This window comes from Oryctolagus cuniculus, chromosome 17 (assembly GCF_964237555.1).
Source record: "Oryctolagus cuniculus chromosome 17, mOryCun1.1, whole genome shotgun sequence".
Classification (NCBI taxonomy): domain Eukaryota; kingdom Metazoa; phylum Chordata; class Mammalia; order Lagomorpha; family Leporidae; genus Oryctolagus; species Oryctolagus cuniculus.
Genome location: NC_091448.1, coordinates 42,123,460 through 42,138,841, shown reverse-complemented (window position 1 = coordinate 42,138,841; position 15,382 = coordinate 42,123,460). Strand labels below are relative to the sequence as shown.

At 39.6% G+C, this 15,382-nt stretch overlaps 1 protein-coding gene across 4 annotated transcripts in view; it reads left to right on the top strand.

The window, feature by feature from the left end:
- Positions 1–14,796, top strand: part of SUZ12 (SUZ12 polycomb repressive complex 2 subunit) — a 59,893-nt gene extending 45,097 nt beyond the window's left edge. For all 4 annotated transcript variants that reach the window (XM_008271057.4, XM_070061075.1, XM_008271056.4 and 1 more), the window contains 7 exons: positions 2,553–2,730; positions 5,770–5,861; positions 6,024–6,167; positions 8,645–8,802; positions 9,155–9,353; positions 10,036–10,115; positions 12,520–14,796. In XM_008271057.4, coding sequence (XP_008269279.1) covers positions 2,553–2,730; positions 5,770–5,861; positions 6,024–6,167; positions 8,645–8,802; positions 9,155–9,353; positions 10,036–10,115; positions 12,520–12,865 — 1,197 coding nt within the window. In that variant the 3' untranslated portion in view covers positions 12,866–14,796. The remainder of the gene's footprint in view (positions 1–2,552; positions 2,731–5,769; positions 5,862–6,023; positions 6,168–8,644; positions 8,803–9,154; positions 9,354–10,035; positions 10,116–12,519) is intronic.
- The last annotated feature ends 586 nt before the right edge of the window (positions 14,797–15,382 follow it).

Sequence of the window (15,382 nt, the reverse complement as noted above, 5' to 3'; positions counted from 1 at the left end):
CAGTTTATATTATACATTTACCTCATTCTTATCAAATTTATAGGGTTTTTTAAAAGATTTATTTTATTTATTTAAAAGGCAGAGTTACAAGGAGAAAGAGTGGCAGAGGAGAGTGGGGACAGAGAGAGAGGCCTTCCATCCATTGGTTCACTCTCTAAACAGCCACAACAGCCAGGGATAAGCCAGGCCAAAGTCAGGAGCTTTATCTGGGTCTCCCTTGTAGGTTCAGGGGTGCAAGTATTTTGGCCATCTTCCACTGCTTTTCCCAGGCCATCAGCAGAGAGCTAGATCATAAGTGTAGCATCCAGGACCCAAATTGGTACCCATTTGGGATGCTGGCATTGCAGGTGGCATCTTAATCTGTTAACACACCACAGCTCTGGCCCCATGTGGTGTTTTTTTTCGTTTGTTTGTTTTTTGGACAGGCAGAGTTAGAGAAAGGTCTTCCTTCCATTGGTTCACCCCCCAAATGGCACCCATAGCTGGAGCTGCGCCAGTCTGAAGTCAGGAGCCAGGTGCTATCTCCTGGTCTCCCATGTGGGTGCAGGAGCTCAAGCACTTAGGCCATCCTCCACTGCCCTCCTGGGCCACAGCAGAGAGCTAGCCTGGAAGAGGAGCAACCGGGACTAGAACCCGGCGCACATATGGTATGCCGGCGCCGGCCCCTGTTTCTTAGATTTTATTTATTTATTGGTAAGAGTTTGAGAGAGAGAGATAACTTCCATCTGCTGGTTTACTCCTCAAATGGCTGCTGTGGCCCCAGGCTGGGCTATGCTGGCCTAAAACTCCGTTTTGGTCTCCCAAGTGGGTGGTAGGGACCCAAGTCCTTGGGCCATCTTCTGTTGCTCTCCCAGGTGCGTTAGCAGTATCAGAAGTGGAGCAGCCAGGACTTGAACCTGTGTTCATATGGGATTCTGGCATTGCAAGCAGGGACTTAACTGTGATCCCCAGTGTCTTTTTTTTTTTTTTTTTTTTTTTTTAAGGCATAGAGAGATCCTCCATTTTTCTGGTTCATTCCCCAAACAACCACAACAGCCAAAGCCCAAAGTTCAGACTGGGTCTCCCAACTAAGTGGCAAAAATTCAAGCGTTAGAATCTGAGCTGGAGCCAGGATTCAAATCTATGCACTCTGGTGTGAGATGTGGGTGTCCCAAGTGGCATCTTATCCACTGTGCCAAATGCCCACCCTTAAAATTACAGGATTATTCGTAGTAAAGATATAGAAGAACTTTGGACTTCCATGAATGTAAAATAGCCCATTGAAAGTTTTTGTAAAAGAATAGTATGAAGGTAGACCAGATTATTTGGTCCTCTGTATCTAGACTTGGAAGTAAAAATTTAAAGCAGTGAGAACAGCCGAGATATTATAGTATTAAGGAAGTATGAATATATACTACGTCTGAATCTATACTAAGATTTTTCTTGTTATAACTGAAGGTGGAAATGATGATAGGTATTTCAAAAAGGATTTGGTAATTACATAGGAGAAATGAAAGTATAGGAGTTAACTATAACTCCAAAATTTTTAGTTTAGAGTCACTAGTAGAATGATAATGCCAGGAACAAAAATATTCGTACCTGGAAGGGAGTTCATTTAAATAATTTTTAATTTTTATTTGCTTGAAAGGCAGAGACAGAAAGACATCTTCCAGCAGGAACCTGTATTTGGAAGCAAAACCAAAACTCAGACAAGGCACTCCGATATGTGATGTGGGGATCTGAAATAGCATCTTAAGTGCTACACCAAACTCTTGTCCTTGTAAAGCTTATTTTAAGGAAAATATAGTGAATTCACTTCTAAACATACTTTAGTTCAAGGTGACAATGTATTATCAAGCAACAATGTTCAAGGGGCAATTGGAGATTTGAGTTTGGAGCTCAAATATAAAGAAAAGCATGGAAAACCGATTTGGAGTCATCAGACTAAGTAGGTAAATCCTCGAGGATGAGTGAGAAATTGGTGCAGATCGCTAAACGTTAGCTAGGAAAAAAGGAGGCAAGTTGTCTAGTGAGTGATTTGAGGCGGAAGAAGGGAGCCAAGATAGCTCAGTGTACCATAACTGAAGAGGAGAAACTAGGGCAGTCTTTGACAGTAAGGCTGGGAAAAATCAAGGAAAACGAGTATATGCTAGAACTTTTCAATTAACAAAAAGAAAGGACTTGGACACTTCACAGCAGAGACAGGCTGTGGGTACCACAGTTTTGTTCTGCTTTGTTTTAAAGACTTTTTTGAATTGGTTATCAGCATAAGAAATGGGATGCTTTCCTGTGAAAGCCTGGGTTTCTTAACTAGAGAAATCTGGAAATCTGGCTGTGCTGGATCCATATTTCCTCATGGCAACAATTCAGCTGTTACTGGTAAGTGATTACGTCTTAGAGATGGACTGTGTGTGCTTTCCAGCTCTACATTGTCTACTGCTCAATAAGTTTATTTGCCTAGTCATCTCTGTCAGCATTTGATTTCTAAAGAAAATATATTGATTTAAATGAGATCACACTGACTTGTTATTCCTACGATTCCTTCTCACTTTTTCTTGATTTTATTTTTTTAGAGGCTGCCTCCATTTGAAACATTTTCTCAGGGACCTACATTGCAGTTTACTCTTCGTTGGACAGGAGAGACCAATGATAAATCTACGGCTCCTATTGCTAAGCCTCTAGCTACTAGAAATTCAGAGAGTCTCCACCAAGAAAATAAGCCTGGTTCAGTTAAACCTGCTCAAACTATTGGTAAGAGAACAATGCTGCTAAGATAATGATTTCCAGGAGTTAATGTTTGGCCTGCTAGTTAAGACAGATTGGAGGGCCAGTGCTGTGGCGGAGCAGATGAAGCCACTGCCTGCAGTGCCAGCATCCCCTTTGGGTGCTGCTGGTTTGAGACCTGGCTGCTCCACTTCCAATCCAGCTCTCTGCTATGGCCTGGGAAAGCAGTGGAGGATAACCCAAGTCCTTGGGCCCCTGCACCAGCCTGGGAGATCCAGAGGAGGCTCTGACCGTTGTGGCCAATTGGAGAGTGGACCAGTGGATAGAAGACCTCTCTGCCTCTCCTCCTTCTGTGTAACTTTGACTTTAAGTAAATAAATAAATCTTTAAAAAAAAAAAAAAAAAAGACACAGTGGGGCCAGCACCATGGCTCACTTGGTTAATCCTCCGCCTGGGGCACCGGCATCCCATACGGGCGCCGGGTTCTAGTCCCAGTTGCTCCTCTTCCAGTCCAGCTCTGCTGTGGCCCGGGAAGGTAGTGGAGGATGGCCCAAGTGCTTGGGCGTCTGCACCTGCATGGGAAACCAGAAGGAAGCACCTGGCTCCTGGCCTCACATCAGTGTAGCTCCAGCCATAGCGGCCATTTGGGGGATGAACCAACGGAAGGAAGCCCTTTCTCTCTCTCTCTCTCACTGTCTGTCTATATCTGTCAAATAAAAATAAATAAATTTTAAAAAGACACAGATTGAGATGCCTCATATGAGAGACTGGATTCAAGTCCCACCTCTATTTGTGATTTCAGCTTCCTTCTGATACAAACCCTGATAAGGCAGCAGGTGATGACTCAAGTGCTTGAGTCCCTGTGAGCCATATAGGAGACTTGATTCAATTTCAGCCTGGTATATGCCTGGCGATTACAGGCATTTGGACAGTGAACCAGATAGAAGATCTCTCTTGCTGTTCTTCCCTTCCTATTACTCTGCCTGGATTTTACCAGGCTAAAATTTGCAGTACATTTTAAAAATATTTATGTATTTGATAAAGAGAATCTCTCATCCACTTGCTCACCCCTAAATGCCTGTAGTATTCCAGCTGGAACCAAAAGTGGGAGCAGCCCACCCAGTCCAGGTCTTCCCATGTGGGAGGCAGGAACCCAGTTACCTGAATCATCACAAGCTGCCTCCTAGAGTCCGAATCAGTAGGAAATTAGAGTCAGGAGTGAGACTAGGCATTGAATGCACACATTCTGATATGGGATATAGGGGTTTCCACCAGCATTTTAGCCACTAGGTCTAATGTCTGTCCTGCAGTCCTTTTTTTTTTTTTTTTTTTTTTTTTTTAAGATTTATTTTATTTATTTGAAAGAGTTACAGAGAGAGAAGTCTTCCATCCATTAGTTCACTCCCTGGGGCCTGCGCTGTGGCACATTGGTTGAAGCCCTGTCCCAAAGCACAAGCATCCCATTTGGGCGCCGGTTTGAGTCCTGGCTGCTCCTCTTCCGGTCCAGCTCTCTGCTGTAGCCTGGGAAAGCAGTAGAAGATGGCCAAAGTCCTTGGGCGCCTGCACCCGTGTGGGAGACCCAGAAGAAGCTCCTAGCTTCAGATCAGCGCAGCTTCAGCCGTCGCGGCCATCTGGGGAGTAAACCAGCAGATGGAAAACCTCTCTCCCTCTCTCTCTCTCTCTCTCTGTAACTCTGTCTTTCAAATAAATAAAACAAATTTAAAAAAAAAAAAAAAAAAAAAGGAGGAGCAGTGGGACTAGAACCAACGCCCATATGGGATGCTGACCTTTCAGGCCAGGGCTTTAACTTGCCGCACCACAGCACCGGCTCCCCTGCAGTCCATTTTTAAGAGAAAAAAATGTATAGATGGAGTTAGCTCTCTGTTGAGTTATGTATATAATATATAACAAGTATATATCTGCCTAATAGAAAGTTTTTGACCTGAGAGCATCCGTGTGTTTTTATCTGCCTATTTAAAGAAGGCACAAGGTTTACGATATCTTTGACATTGACTTCTCACGTGTAGGTCACTGTAATAGGTTAAAAAGATACAAAAATGGTCTATGTCCAGGGAAAATAAATTAGTCTAGGCCCTTTGCAAAACACTCTGAAGCCAGTGAAACAGGTAAGAGTTGCAATGCAGCCAGGCAACCAAGAACAAAAGCTTTATGCAAAAGTTTGCGTGTGTGTGTTTGTGTATATATGGATTGTTATGTCAGGAAGAACAAATACCATTCTTCCCTTATGTCTGAAAGGAAGTAAATCAAAATAATTAATGATTGTTATTGAAATTTTGAAAGAATTTAATACAGTCTTTTTTTTTTACTTAATATTGATAAATAAGCATTTATTGAATGCCTGCTTCCTTCTGGGCACTGAGAATACAAATACTGATACAGGTACATTCTGACCTCATACTGTCTAAAACAAGTATACTGAGACATAAAATTACTCAGACTTGCATTTATGATGGTTTAGAGAGTAGTAGGGGGTTTTGAAAGGAAGAAATGAGTCTTGCCAATAAAGACCTTAACATTTGATTAGGGGTGCTGATTAAGAGGATTTTTCCTAGCTGGCGCCGCGGCTCACTAGGCTAATCCTCCACCTAGCGGCACTGGCACACCGGGTTCTAGTCCCGGTCGGGGCGCTGGATTCTGTCCCGGTTGCCCCTCTTCCAGGCCAGCTCTCTGCTGTGGCCAGGGCGTGCAGTGGAGGATGGCCCAAGTGCTTGGGCCCTGCACCCCATGGGAGACCAGGAAAAGCACCTGGCTCCTGGCTCCTGCCATCGGATCAGCGCGGCGGCCATTGGAGGGTGAACCAATGGCAAAGGAAGACCTTTCTCTCTGTCTCTCTCTCTCTCACTGTCCACTCTGCCTGTCAAAAAAAAAAAAAAAAAAAAAAAAAAACCAGGATTTTTCCTGTGATCTTCAGTTGAGAATGAGAACACAAATTATGTTAAAGATCACAAGTAGAATTCTGTGAGACTGAATGTTTAATAATTTTGGTGGAGACATTTTAATTTTTAGAAGCAAGTTGTCTCATTAAATATAAAACTACATTTTCAGCTGTTAAAGAGTCATTGACTACAGATCTACAAACGAGAAAAGAAAAAGATACTTCAAATGAAAACCGACAAAAATTGAGAATATTTTATCAGGTAAGCATAGCTGAGCTGAGCCTTCTTTTGTAAGTACTCATGTTTTGTATGTTAGATCTGAAATTTTGGGGCGTCTGTATTTTGATTTTCTTTATAAATTGTCTTAGCTGTTTTTAAAGATGTATAAGGTGTGGATTTGTTGGTTTTGTGTTTGTTTTTTAGTTCCTTTATAACAACAACACAAGACAACAGACAGAAGCAAGGGATGACCTACATTGCCCTTGGTGCACTCTGAATTGCCGCAAACTGTATAGTTTACTCAAGCATCTAAAACTCTGCCATAGCAGGTTTATCTTCAACTATGTTGTAAGTAAATTTTCCTTTCTCCTTATCATTAATATACATTAAATATGAGACATCCTGATTTGTCAGTATCGTATTTGTGTAAAAATATGAAAATCTCTGCATTAATTGGATTGCTATAAGCACAATTACTGTACATGATTCAGGGTTATATATATTTGGAATAAAAACTGTTCAGTTAAGAAGTAATTTGTTCAGTGGTTCCAAGCCAGTAGATGGCAGTCAAATTTTGGGAGTTTGTTTTTTGATAGGCAGTGGGAGAGAGAGGGCTCCCTTCTGCTGGTTTATTTCCCAAATTCCTGCAGCAGCCAGGGCTAGGTGGGATCTGTGAACCTAATCCAGGTCTCCCACATGGGTGGCAGGAATTCAATTATTTGGGCCTCACTGCTGCCTCCTAGGGTATACATTAGCAGGAAGCTGCAGGTGGATATCAAACCCAAGCACTACAATATGCGATGCTTAACTATTAGATCAAACACTTAACTCAGAGCCAGAGTTGATTTCTTTTACTTTTTAAATTAATTTTTATTTCTTTGAATTGTAGAGTGACTAAAAAGGAGAAACAGAGATCTTCTGTCCTCTGGTTCACACTCCAAATGCTTGCAACAAATAGAGCTGGGCAAGTTCAAAGCCAGAAGCCAGGAGCTCCATCCTTTATCTCCATTCATGGCAGGGACCCCTGTACCTGAGCCATCACTTGCTGTCTGAGGAATCAGATTTTTTTTTTTTTTTTTTTTTTTTTTTGCAAGATTTATTTACTTACTCCTAGAGAGACAGGAGATTTTCTGTCTGCTGGTTCATTCCCCAAATGCCACGAGAACCAAGAGCCTAGAACTCTATCCATGAGTAGCAAGGACTTAAACACTTGGGCCTTTTTCCCCTGCCTTCCCAGGTGCGTTAGCAGAGAGCTGGGTCAGAAGTGGAACAGCTGGGACTTGAACTGATGTTCATATGGAATGTTGGCATCGCAGACAGTGGCATAACCTGCTGTGCCCACAACACCGGCCGCCAGAGGCAGGATTTTAACATGTCTTTTTCAGTTCATATCTTACGAGTTCCTGTTCACCGAGCTGATGGTCCTGGCTTTAGTTCCAAAGCATTAAGAACCTGGACAGTCACTGTGGCACAGAACGTTAAGCCATTGCTTGCAATATCAGTATTTTGTATCAGAGTGCTGGTTCCAGTCCCGACTGTTCCTAGTCCAGCTCCCTAGTAATGTGCCAGGTAAGGCAGTGGATAATGGCTCAGTTTGGGCCCCTCCCCCAGTATGGGAGACCTGATGGAGTTCCTGGCTCCTGATTTCAGCCTGGTCCAGCCCTGGTTGTTGTGCCATTAGGAAAGTGAACCAGGGGCCGGCGCTGTGGCATAGTGGTAAAGGCACTGCCTGCAGTGCTGTTGAGCTCTAGCTGCTCCACTTTGATCCAGCTATCTACTATGGCCCGGGAAAGAAGTGGAAGATGGCCATGTCCTTCGGCTCCTGCACCCACGTGGGAGACCTGGAAGCCGCTCCAGGCTCCTTGCTTCGGATTAGCCCAGCTTCAGCCGTTGCAGCCATTTGGGGAGTAAACCAATGGATGGAAGACTTCTTTCTCTCTTTCTCTCTCCCCTCCTCTCTCTCCCTCTCTGTAACTACCTTTCAAATAAAGGAAAGTGAACCAACAGATAGATGGAAAATAACCTACCCATTCTCCCACCAATGCTCAGCCTCTCAAATCTTGAAAAAAATGTTAGGAACTCAGGGTCCGGAGGTGTGGTGCAGCGAGTTAAAGCCATGGCCTGTAGCATTAGCATCCCTTATAGGTGTTCATTGAAGGCTAGCTGCTCCACTTCTGATCCAGCTCCCTGGTGTTGTACCTGGGAATGCAGAGGAAGAGGGCCCAAGTCCTTGGGTCCCTGCACCCACGTGGAAGACCCGGAAGAAGCTCCTGGCTCTTGGCTTCAGCCTGGCCCCTGCAGCTATTTGGGGAGTGAACCAGTGAATGGAAGATCTTCCTGTCTCCTTTCTCTCTCTCTCTGTAACTCTGCCTTTGAAATAAGTATTTTTTTTTTAAGATTTATTTATTTATTTGAAAGTTGGAGTTACACAGAGAGAGAAGGGGGGGCAGATGCAGAGAAAGAGAGGTTTTTCCACCCACTGGTTCACTCCCCAGATGGCCGCATGCTGATCCGAAGCCAGGAGCCAGGAGCTTCCTCCAGGTCTCCCACATGGGTGCAGGGGCCAAACACTTGGGCCATCTTCTGCTACTGTCCCAGGCCACAACAGAGAGCTGGATTGGAAGTGGAGCAGCTGAGATTCAAACTGGCGCCAATATGGGATGGTGGCACTGCAGGCAGCAGTTTTACCCACTACACCACAGAGCCAGCCCTGAAATAAGTATTTTTTAAAAGAACTCACAAATACTTTTTTATTTAGTTAACTTGGAGGGAAAGGTATTTAGAGTAAGACAATATTTTCCTAAACACTTTTTTTTTTTTAACAGTATCATCCAAAAGGTGCTAGGATAGATGTTTCTATCAATGAGTGTTATGATGGCTCCTATGCAGGAAATCCTCAGGATATTCATCGCCAACCTGGATTTGCTTTTAGTCGAAATGGACCAGTAAAGAGAACACCAATCACACACATTCTTGTGTGCAGGTGAGTAAAAAGATCATATGATAAAAGTTTATTCTCTGACTTCTGTCAATAAAAGAGGAATAGGGGGAGCCAGCGGAATCCACTAGTTAGATGGACATCATTATTTCAATTTTAGATGTGTCTTGGAATAGTATACTTTATTCCTTTTCTCTTTTTTTATTTTGTATGTCTGCTAGATTTTTCACACCTTGAAAGATAACTTTATCTTTTTTAAAAAAAGATTAATTTATAGTGTTGTGCTGTTTTGTAAAATAGTAATATTGTAAATTTTCAGGTCTCAACTCCTAGTCATATAATTAGGTGGTATAAATGTCGATGCCATATTACATCAATATTTATTTCTTTTCATTAGGCCAAAGCGAACAAAAGCAAGCATGTCTGAATTTCTTGAATCTGAAGATGGAGAAGTTGAACAGCAGCGAACGTATAGTAGTGGCCATAATCGTCTGTATTTTCATAGTGACACCTGCTTACCTCTCCGTCCACAAGAAATGGAAGTAGATAGTGAAGATGAAAAAGATCCTGAATGGCTAAGAGAAAAAACCATTACAGTAATTATTATCTTTGTTGTTAAAATTATCAGCAGTGATCATGATATTTTATGATTAAATGAATTTTGATTGAAAACTTACTTTTCTAAATGAAGAAATCCAGGAGAAAATTTTTGTAAGTGTCTTTAAAAATTACAAAATAAAGGAAATACAGATTTTCTTCTTATCTGAAAGACAGAGTTACTGAGAGAGAAAGGTTTTGCATCTGCTGGTTTACTCCCCAAATGGCCACAACTGCTGAGCTCGATCCAAAGCCAGGAACCAGGAGCTTCCTGGGGGGGGTCTCCTACACTGGTATAGGGGCCCAAAGACTTGAGCCATCCTCCACTGCTTTCCCAGGCACATTAGCTGGGAGCTAGATTGGAAATGGAGTAGCCGGGACCCAAATGGACGCCCATATGGGGATGCCGGTGCTGCAGACCAGGGCTTTAACCTGCTGCAACACAGCGCCGGCCCCCTTCATAAGAATTTATCTTGGGTACTTTCTATATTCATCAGTGACTATTTTCATAAGTTATTTTCTTTTCTAAATTACTACTTAAATACAACTTGATTTTACAAAATGTTGCCACTTTGCCATTTTCAGTTTTAAAACATCTTATGTTTGACATTCGCCCCCCCCCCCTTTTTTTTAGAAATACCAATTTACTCTTCCTTTAATAGGTATTTTTTTATTTTTTAGCAAATTGAAGAGTTTTCTGATGTTAATGAAGGAGAAAAAGAAGTGATGAAGCTATGGAATCTCCATGTCATGAAGCATGGGTAGGGTATTTCTGAGTTGAATATTCCATTATTCTGTTTTGTTTGCTTCACATTCTATTAAAGATTGGTTGATTAATTTGAAAGTCAGAGCCACAAGGAGAGATGAGAGAGTGGTCTTGCATCTGCTAGTTTACTCCCCAAAAGCATTAACAGAACTCTAGATGGGAAGTGGAGCAGCCAGGATTCAAACTGGTGTCCATGTGGGATGTCAGCATTGCAGGTGGCAGCTTAACCTGCTGTGCCACAATGCTGGCTCTACTCCTTAACATTCTATAAATCTACTTGTTAGGGTCTCGCTTAAAATTTGATTAATTTTGTTATGTGTCAAAAATGTTATACTAGCTCTACGTATTTGAATTGTGTAAAGACAAACGGTGATGTTCAGAGAACATACAAGGGAAGTGCTAGCTCCTAGCCCTTTAACAGCAAGTGTTTAAAGAGCCTTGGCTTCCATTATTTACATGAAAAAAATTTTCTGTTACCATTAGTTGAATTGAATTTAACTATATATTGTGATTTTACAGGCAGAACAATTTCTAGAAGTCTAATAAGAATAATTTGATCTTTTTTTTTAAGTGACCCAGTTTTTATTGCTTTTATTGCCAAGTAATATAAAAATAATATGCTGTGTGCTACAAACCTGGAAATGCTGAATATTATATTTCACAGTTTACTACAGTTTTAAGAATAAACTTAATCATTCAGATAAAATGTGGCTTTTAAAAATTTGTTTCCATTTCAGAGAGGTCAATATAGAACAGTTCTTAGTTCTCATTGCTTTGGATTACTTTGGGTATAATATGTTCCCAGCTATTATTTTCCTCACATTATCTGTCTTCTTCCCCTGTGTGAACGTTTTACCTGTTAGAAAGGCTTGCCTCTACAGCACAAATGTCCAAGATTTTTTACTTATAGTTGAGTGAAATAAATTACTGCTTCTGTTTAAAAAAAAAAAAAAAAAGTGTGCCAAGATCAAGGGAGAAAATTAAGGGGAATTCTTGGTATGTATAGGGTTAATAGGAGTAGTCTGGCCAGAGAAAGGGTTTCCTTACTCTTGGGTGATGAAGAGCCTAAGTTCTAGTTCAGGTGTTTGTAAGCATGGCTTGTGCTGGCCGAAAAAAAATTTTTTATTTATTTATTTATTTTTTTTTTTTAATTTTTAGGCTACTGATTTTTATACTTTCAGAAGAGACATCAAATCACTAAATGCTTACAAAGCCTAAAGCATTTACTCTCTAGCTTTTTACAGAAAGTTTGCCTGGCTCCTGTTCTAGTCCTTAAAACTGTTATCAGTAAAACGTGTATGTGAAAGTCTGAGTGAAATCTGTTTTTCTTTTTGTCCTGACAAGCTAATGTCAAGATAATTTTAGTCTAATTAATTAATTAGTTCTGTTTCAGTGCCTTCATCCAAATTGGTTAGTGTAACAACTATCGGGGTTCTTTGTGTGCTAGCATTGTAAAGTAGCAGGTCATTGAGGGTAAATTGATTTTTTAAAAAAGATTTATTTATTTGAAAGGCAGAGTTACAAAGAGGCAGAGGCAGAGACTCTTCCATCTGCTGGTTCACTCCCCAGAAACAGCCAGAGCTGGACCAGTCTGAAGCCAGGAGCTTGTTCCTGGTCTCCCAGGCAGGTGCAGGGGCTCAAGGACTTGGACCTTCTGCTGCTTTTCCAGGCCATAGCAGAGAGCTGCATCTGAAGTGGAGCAGCTGGGACTCGAACCAGCACCCATATAGGATAGTAGCGCTGCAGATGGAGGTGTTACCCCCTAAGTCTCAGCCACTGGCCCCACTAATTTTGTTTTCTGCAATACAGATAGGTATTACAGTCTCCATGTGGGGTCAGTTTCAGTGGATATTATTCTATGTGATTTCAGTAGTTACTGTTCTATATGATTTCATTTAGTTCTTGAATGTTATTAATCATATAAGCACCTTACTACCAACACAGCCACACTTAACATGACTTTTCGTGATACCTTATTTTTTTAAAGATTTACCACGAACTGAAAATGTAGAGAAGCACTGCTTCTGTAATAAGAAACTAGGTCAAAATCAAGGAATAAAATTACCAAGTATTGTTAGTTTGTATAAAGGGAATTAATGGAAGTGGTGCTGGCAAAAGAAAATATTTCATATTCTTAGGACTACTGTGTGTGATTGCATTGGGAAAAACAGAAATGACATCTGTTATAATGATGCCTGTTTAATCTTGGTTATATTAAAACTTTTTAAAAAATTTCTCAATTGCTTAGCTCATTCAGGAGATTGTGTCTCAGTTTCACTGCTTGCTAAATTACTATTTACTGAATTTGTATACAACCTTACTGTTCTATAATGGTTATCACTATTATAGTTGATGAAAATGCTTTTTATCACTATTAATGTTTTGCTTTATTTACATAGGTTTATTGCTGACAATCAAATGAATCACGCCTGTATGCTGTTTGTAGAAAATTATGGACAGAAAATAATTAAGAAGAATTTGTGTCGAAACTTCATGCTTCATCTAGTCAGCATGCATGACTTTAATCTTATTAGCATAATGTCTATAGATAAAGCTGTTACCAAGCTCCGTGAAATGCAGCAGAAATTAGAAAAAGGAGAAACTGCTTCCCCTACAAATGAAGAAATAACTGAAGAACAAAATGGGACAGCAAATGGATTTAGTGAAATTAACTCAAAAGAGAAAGCTTTGGAAACAGATGGTGTCTCAGGGGTTTCAAAACAGAGCAAAAAACAAAAACTCTGAAAAGAAAACCTAACCCCATGTTATGGACAAACACTGAAAAATCACAGATTCCAAACAGGCACTGTTAGGTGAAGTAAATGATTTCAACAAGGATATTTGTATCAGGGTCCTATTTCACTCCATTATGCAGCATTACATGTATGTCAGTTTAATTGATGCCATTAAAACATTTTCTAGTTTGAGCATGAAAAGCAATACTTCAGAGAAAGTATTTTTAACTGCAACAGTTGTCTTATGAAAAATATTAACTCTAGAAATTATTTCATATTTAAATTATAATGCTTTTTGCATTGTGACTGGTTTTCTATTTTGTAATTGTGAGAAATTTTCTTGGGGAGGGAAAATTGGAATGTGATTCCCTTTTTAGAAATTGAAGATTTTTGTGAAATTATGTTGCATTACCATTTACAATCAAACCTTGATCCTTGGTTTTGAAATCATTTATATTTGAATCAAAAAATTACAGTGTAAGATATTTTACACAAATTCATTTTACAATTTTAAAATAGCACTTCTTCATCTAATGCCTGTTTGTGAGACAATGTTCATTGTTCACATTGTTGACAGTGAAATGTCATGTTGACTTATAAGGTTACCATTTGTTTTCATGTGGATAATTTTAGTGCATTGCTCACCCAGTACATTTCTTAAACTTGAACATTTTACTGTTTTTTTTTTTCCTTCTGATTAGGTAATCACATGGAAAATTCAGCTGTTCATATCTTTTCATTAGGATTGTTAAACCATGGGAAGAACAAGTTAGAGGTTTTTAAGATGCCACTTTTAGGGGTGGGGGAAATGTTCTATACAGACGAACCAGAAACTGTTATGCTTTTTTTTGTTTTGCAAGGATGTCTTTGTAATGTATTTCATAATTAGAATATCCAGTACAGATAAACTGACTTGAATTGTTTTGAGCAATTTTGCCCTGTGTTGTGTGTTTTACGCACATATTTGCAGTTGGATTTTTTCCAACAGAAAGTGGTTTCACTACTGGCACATTAATAAGCACCAATAGGTTTTTATTCCAACTCCAAGCACTGTGGTTGAGTAACATCACCTCAATTTTTTATTATCCTTAAAGATATTGCATTTTCATATTCTTTATTTATAAAGGATCAATGCTGCTGTAAATACAGGTTTTTTTTTAATTTTTTAATTTCATTCCACCACCATCAGATGCAGTTCCCTATTTTGTTTAATGAAGGGATATATAAGCTTTCTAATGGTGTCTTCAGAAATTTATAAAATGTAAATACTGGTTTGATTGGTCTTTAAGATGTGTTTAACTGTGAGACTATTTAACAAATAGTGTGGATGTGATTTGTCATCCAGTATTAAGTTCTTAGTCATTGATTTTTGTGTTTAAAAAAATAGGAAAGAGGGAAACTGCAGCTTTCATTACAGACTCCTTGATTGGTGAGCTCTCCAAGTGACGAGTTCCAGCAAACTGATTTTTGCCTTTGGATAGCGGATCTCGAGCATTTCTCTCGGGCTTTAATTTGCTAAAGCTGTGCACATATGTAAAAAAAAAAATAGATTATTTTAGGGGAGATGTAGGTGTAGAATTATTGCTTATGTCATTTCTTAAGCAGTTATGCTCTTAATGCTTAAAAGAAGGCTAGCATTGTTTGCACAAAAAGTTGGTCTTTCCCTCCCCCAAATAGTAATGAAATTACTTCTGTTGAGTAAACTTTTTATGTCATCTTATAATAAAAGCTGAAAAAAATCCCTTTGTTTCTATTTATAAAAAAAATGCTTTTCTATATGTACCCTTGGTAACAGATTTTGAAGAAATCATGTAAGATGATAAAAGCATTTGAATGGTACAGTAGATGTAAAAAAAATTCAGTTTAAAAGAACGTTTGTTTTTACATTAAATGTTTATTTGAAATCAAATGATTTTGTACATAAAGTTCAGTAATATAAAAGTTGTATTCTGTTTTGGGCTTTCTTGTTGTTCTGCATTGTTATTGTATACATTAAAATATTGGTTTAAATAGCATGGTAAGGATCCAAAAACCATATACCAGCCCCCAATGATGGGTCAGAGCTAATAAGTATGTTATGTTATAATTGAAAGCAGATTTTGATACTGATTTTTTTTTCTTTTGAATTCTGTTTTTTTCCACACCAAGAATATGCAGTATGATACTCTGGGCAGTGCCAGTGAGCCACATCTCTCAGTTATGCAACCATAACTACAGTGCACTGTGTTCCTAAGCTCTGATGTTCAAGTTAGGTGGACTAAATACCTTTTCAACTTAAGGTTTGAATTTTTTAAACTTTTTCCTATAATGTAAATTAAAAATGTTATCCAAAAAAATAAAACATCAAGTCAAAAATAGATCCTCCATTTATGATGGGTTTATTGGTATGTAATCCCATCATAAAGGAAGGAGCATTTGGGTTACGTTCTGTTAAGACAGCAGTAGCTGGCCGGCCCACGGCTCACTGGGCTCACTGGGCTAATCCTCCGCCTAGCGGCGCCGGCACACCGGATTCTAGTCCCGGTCG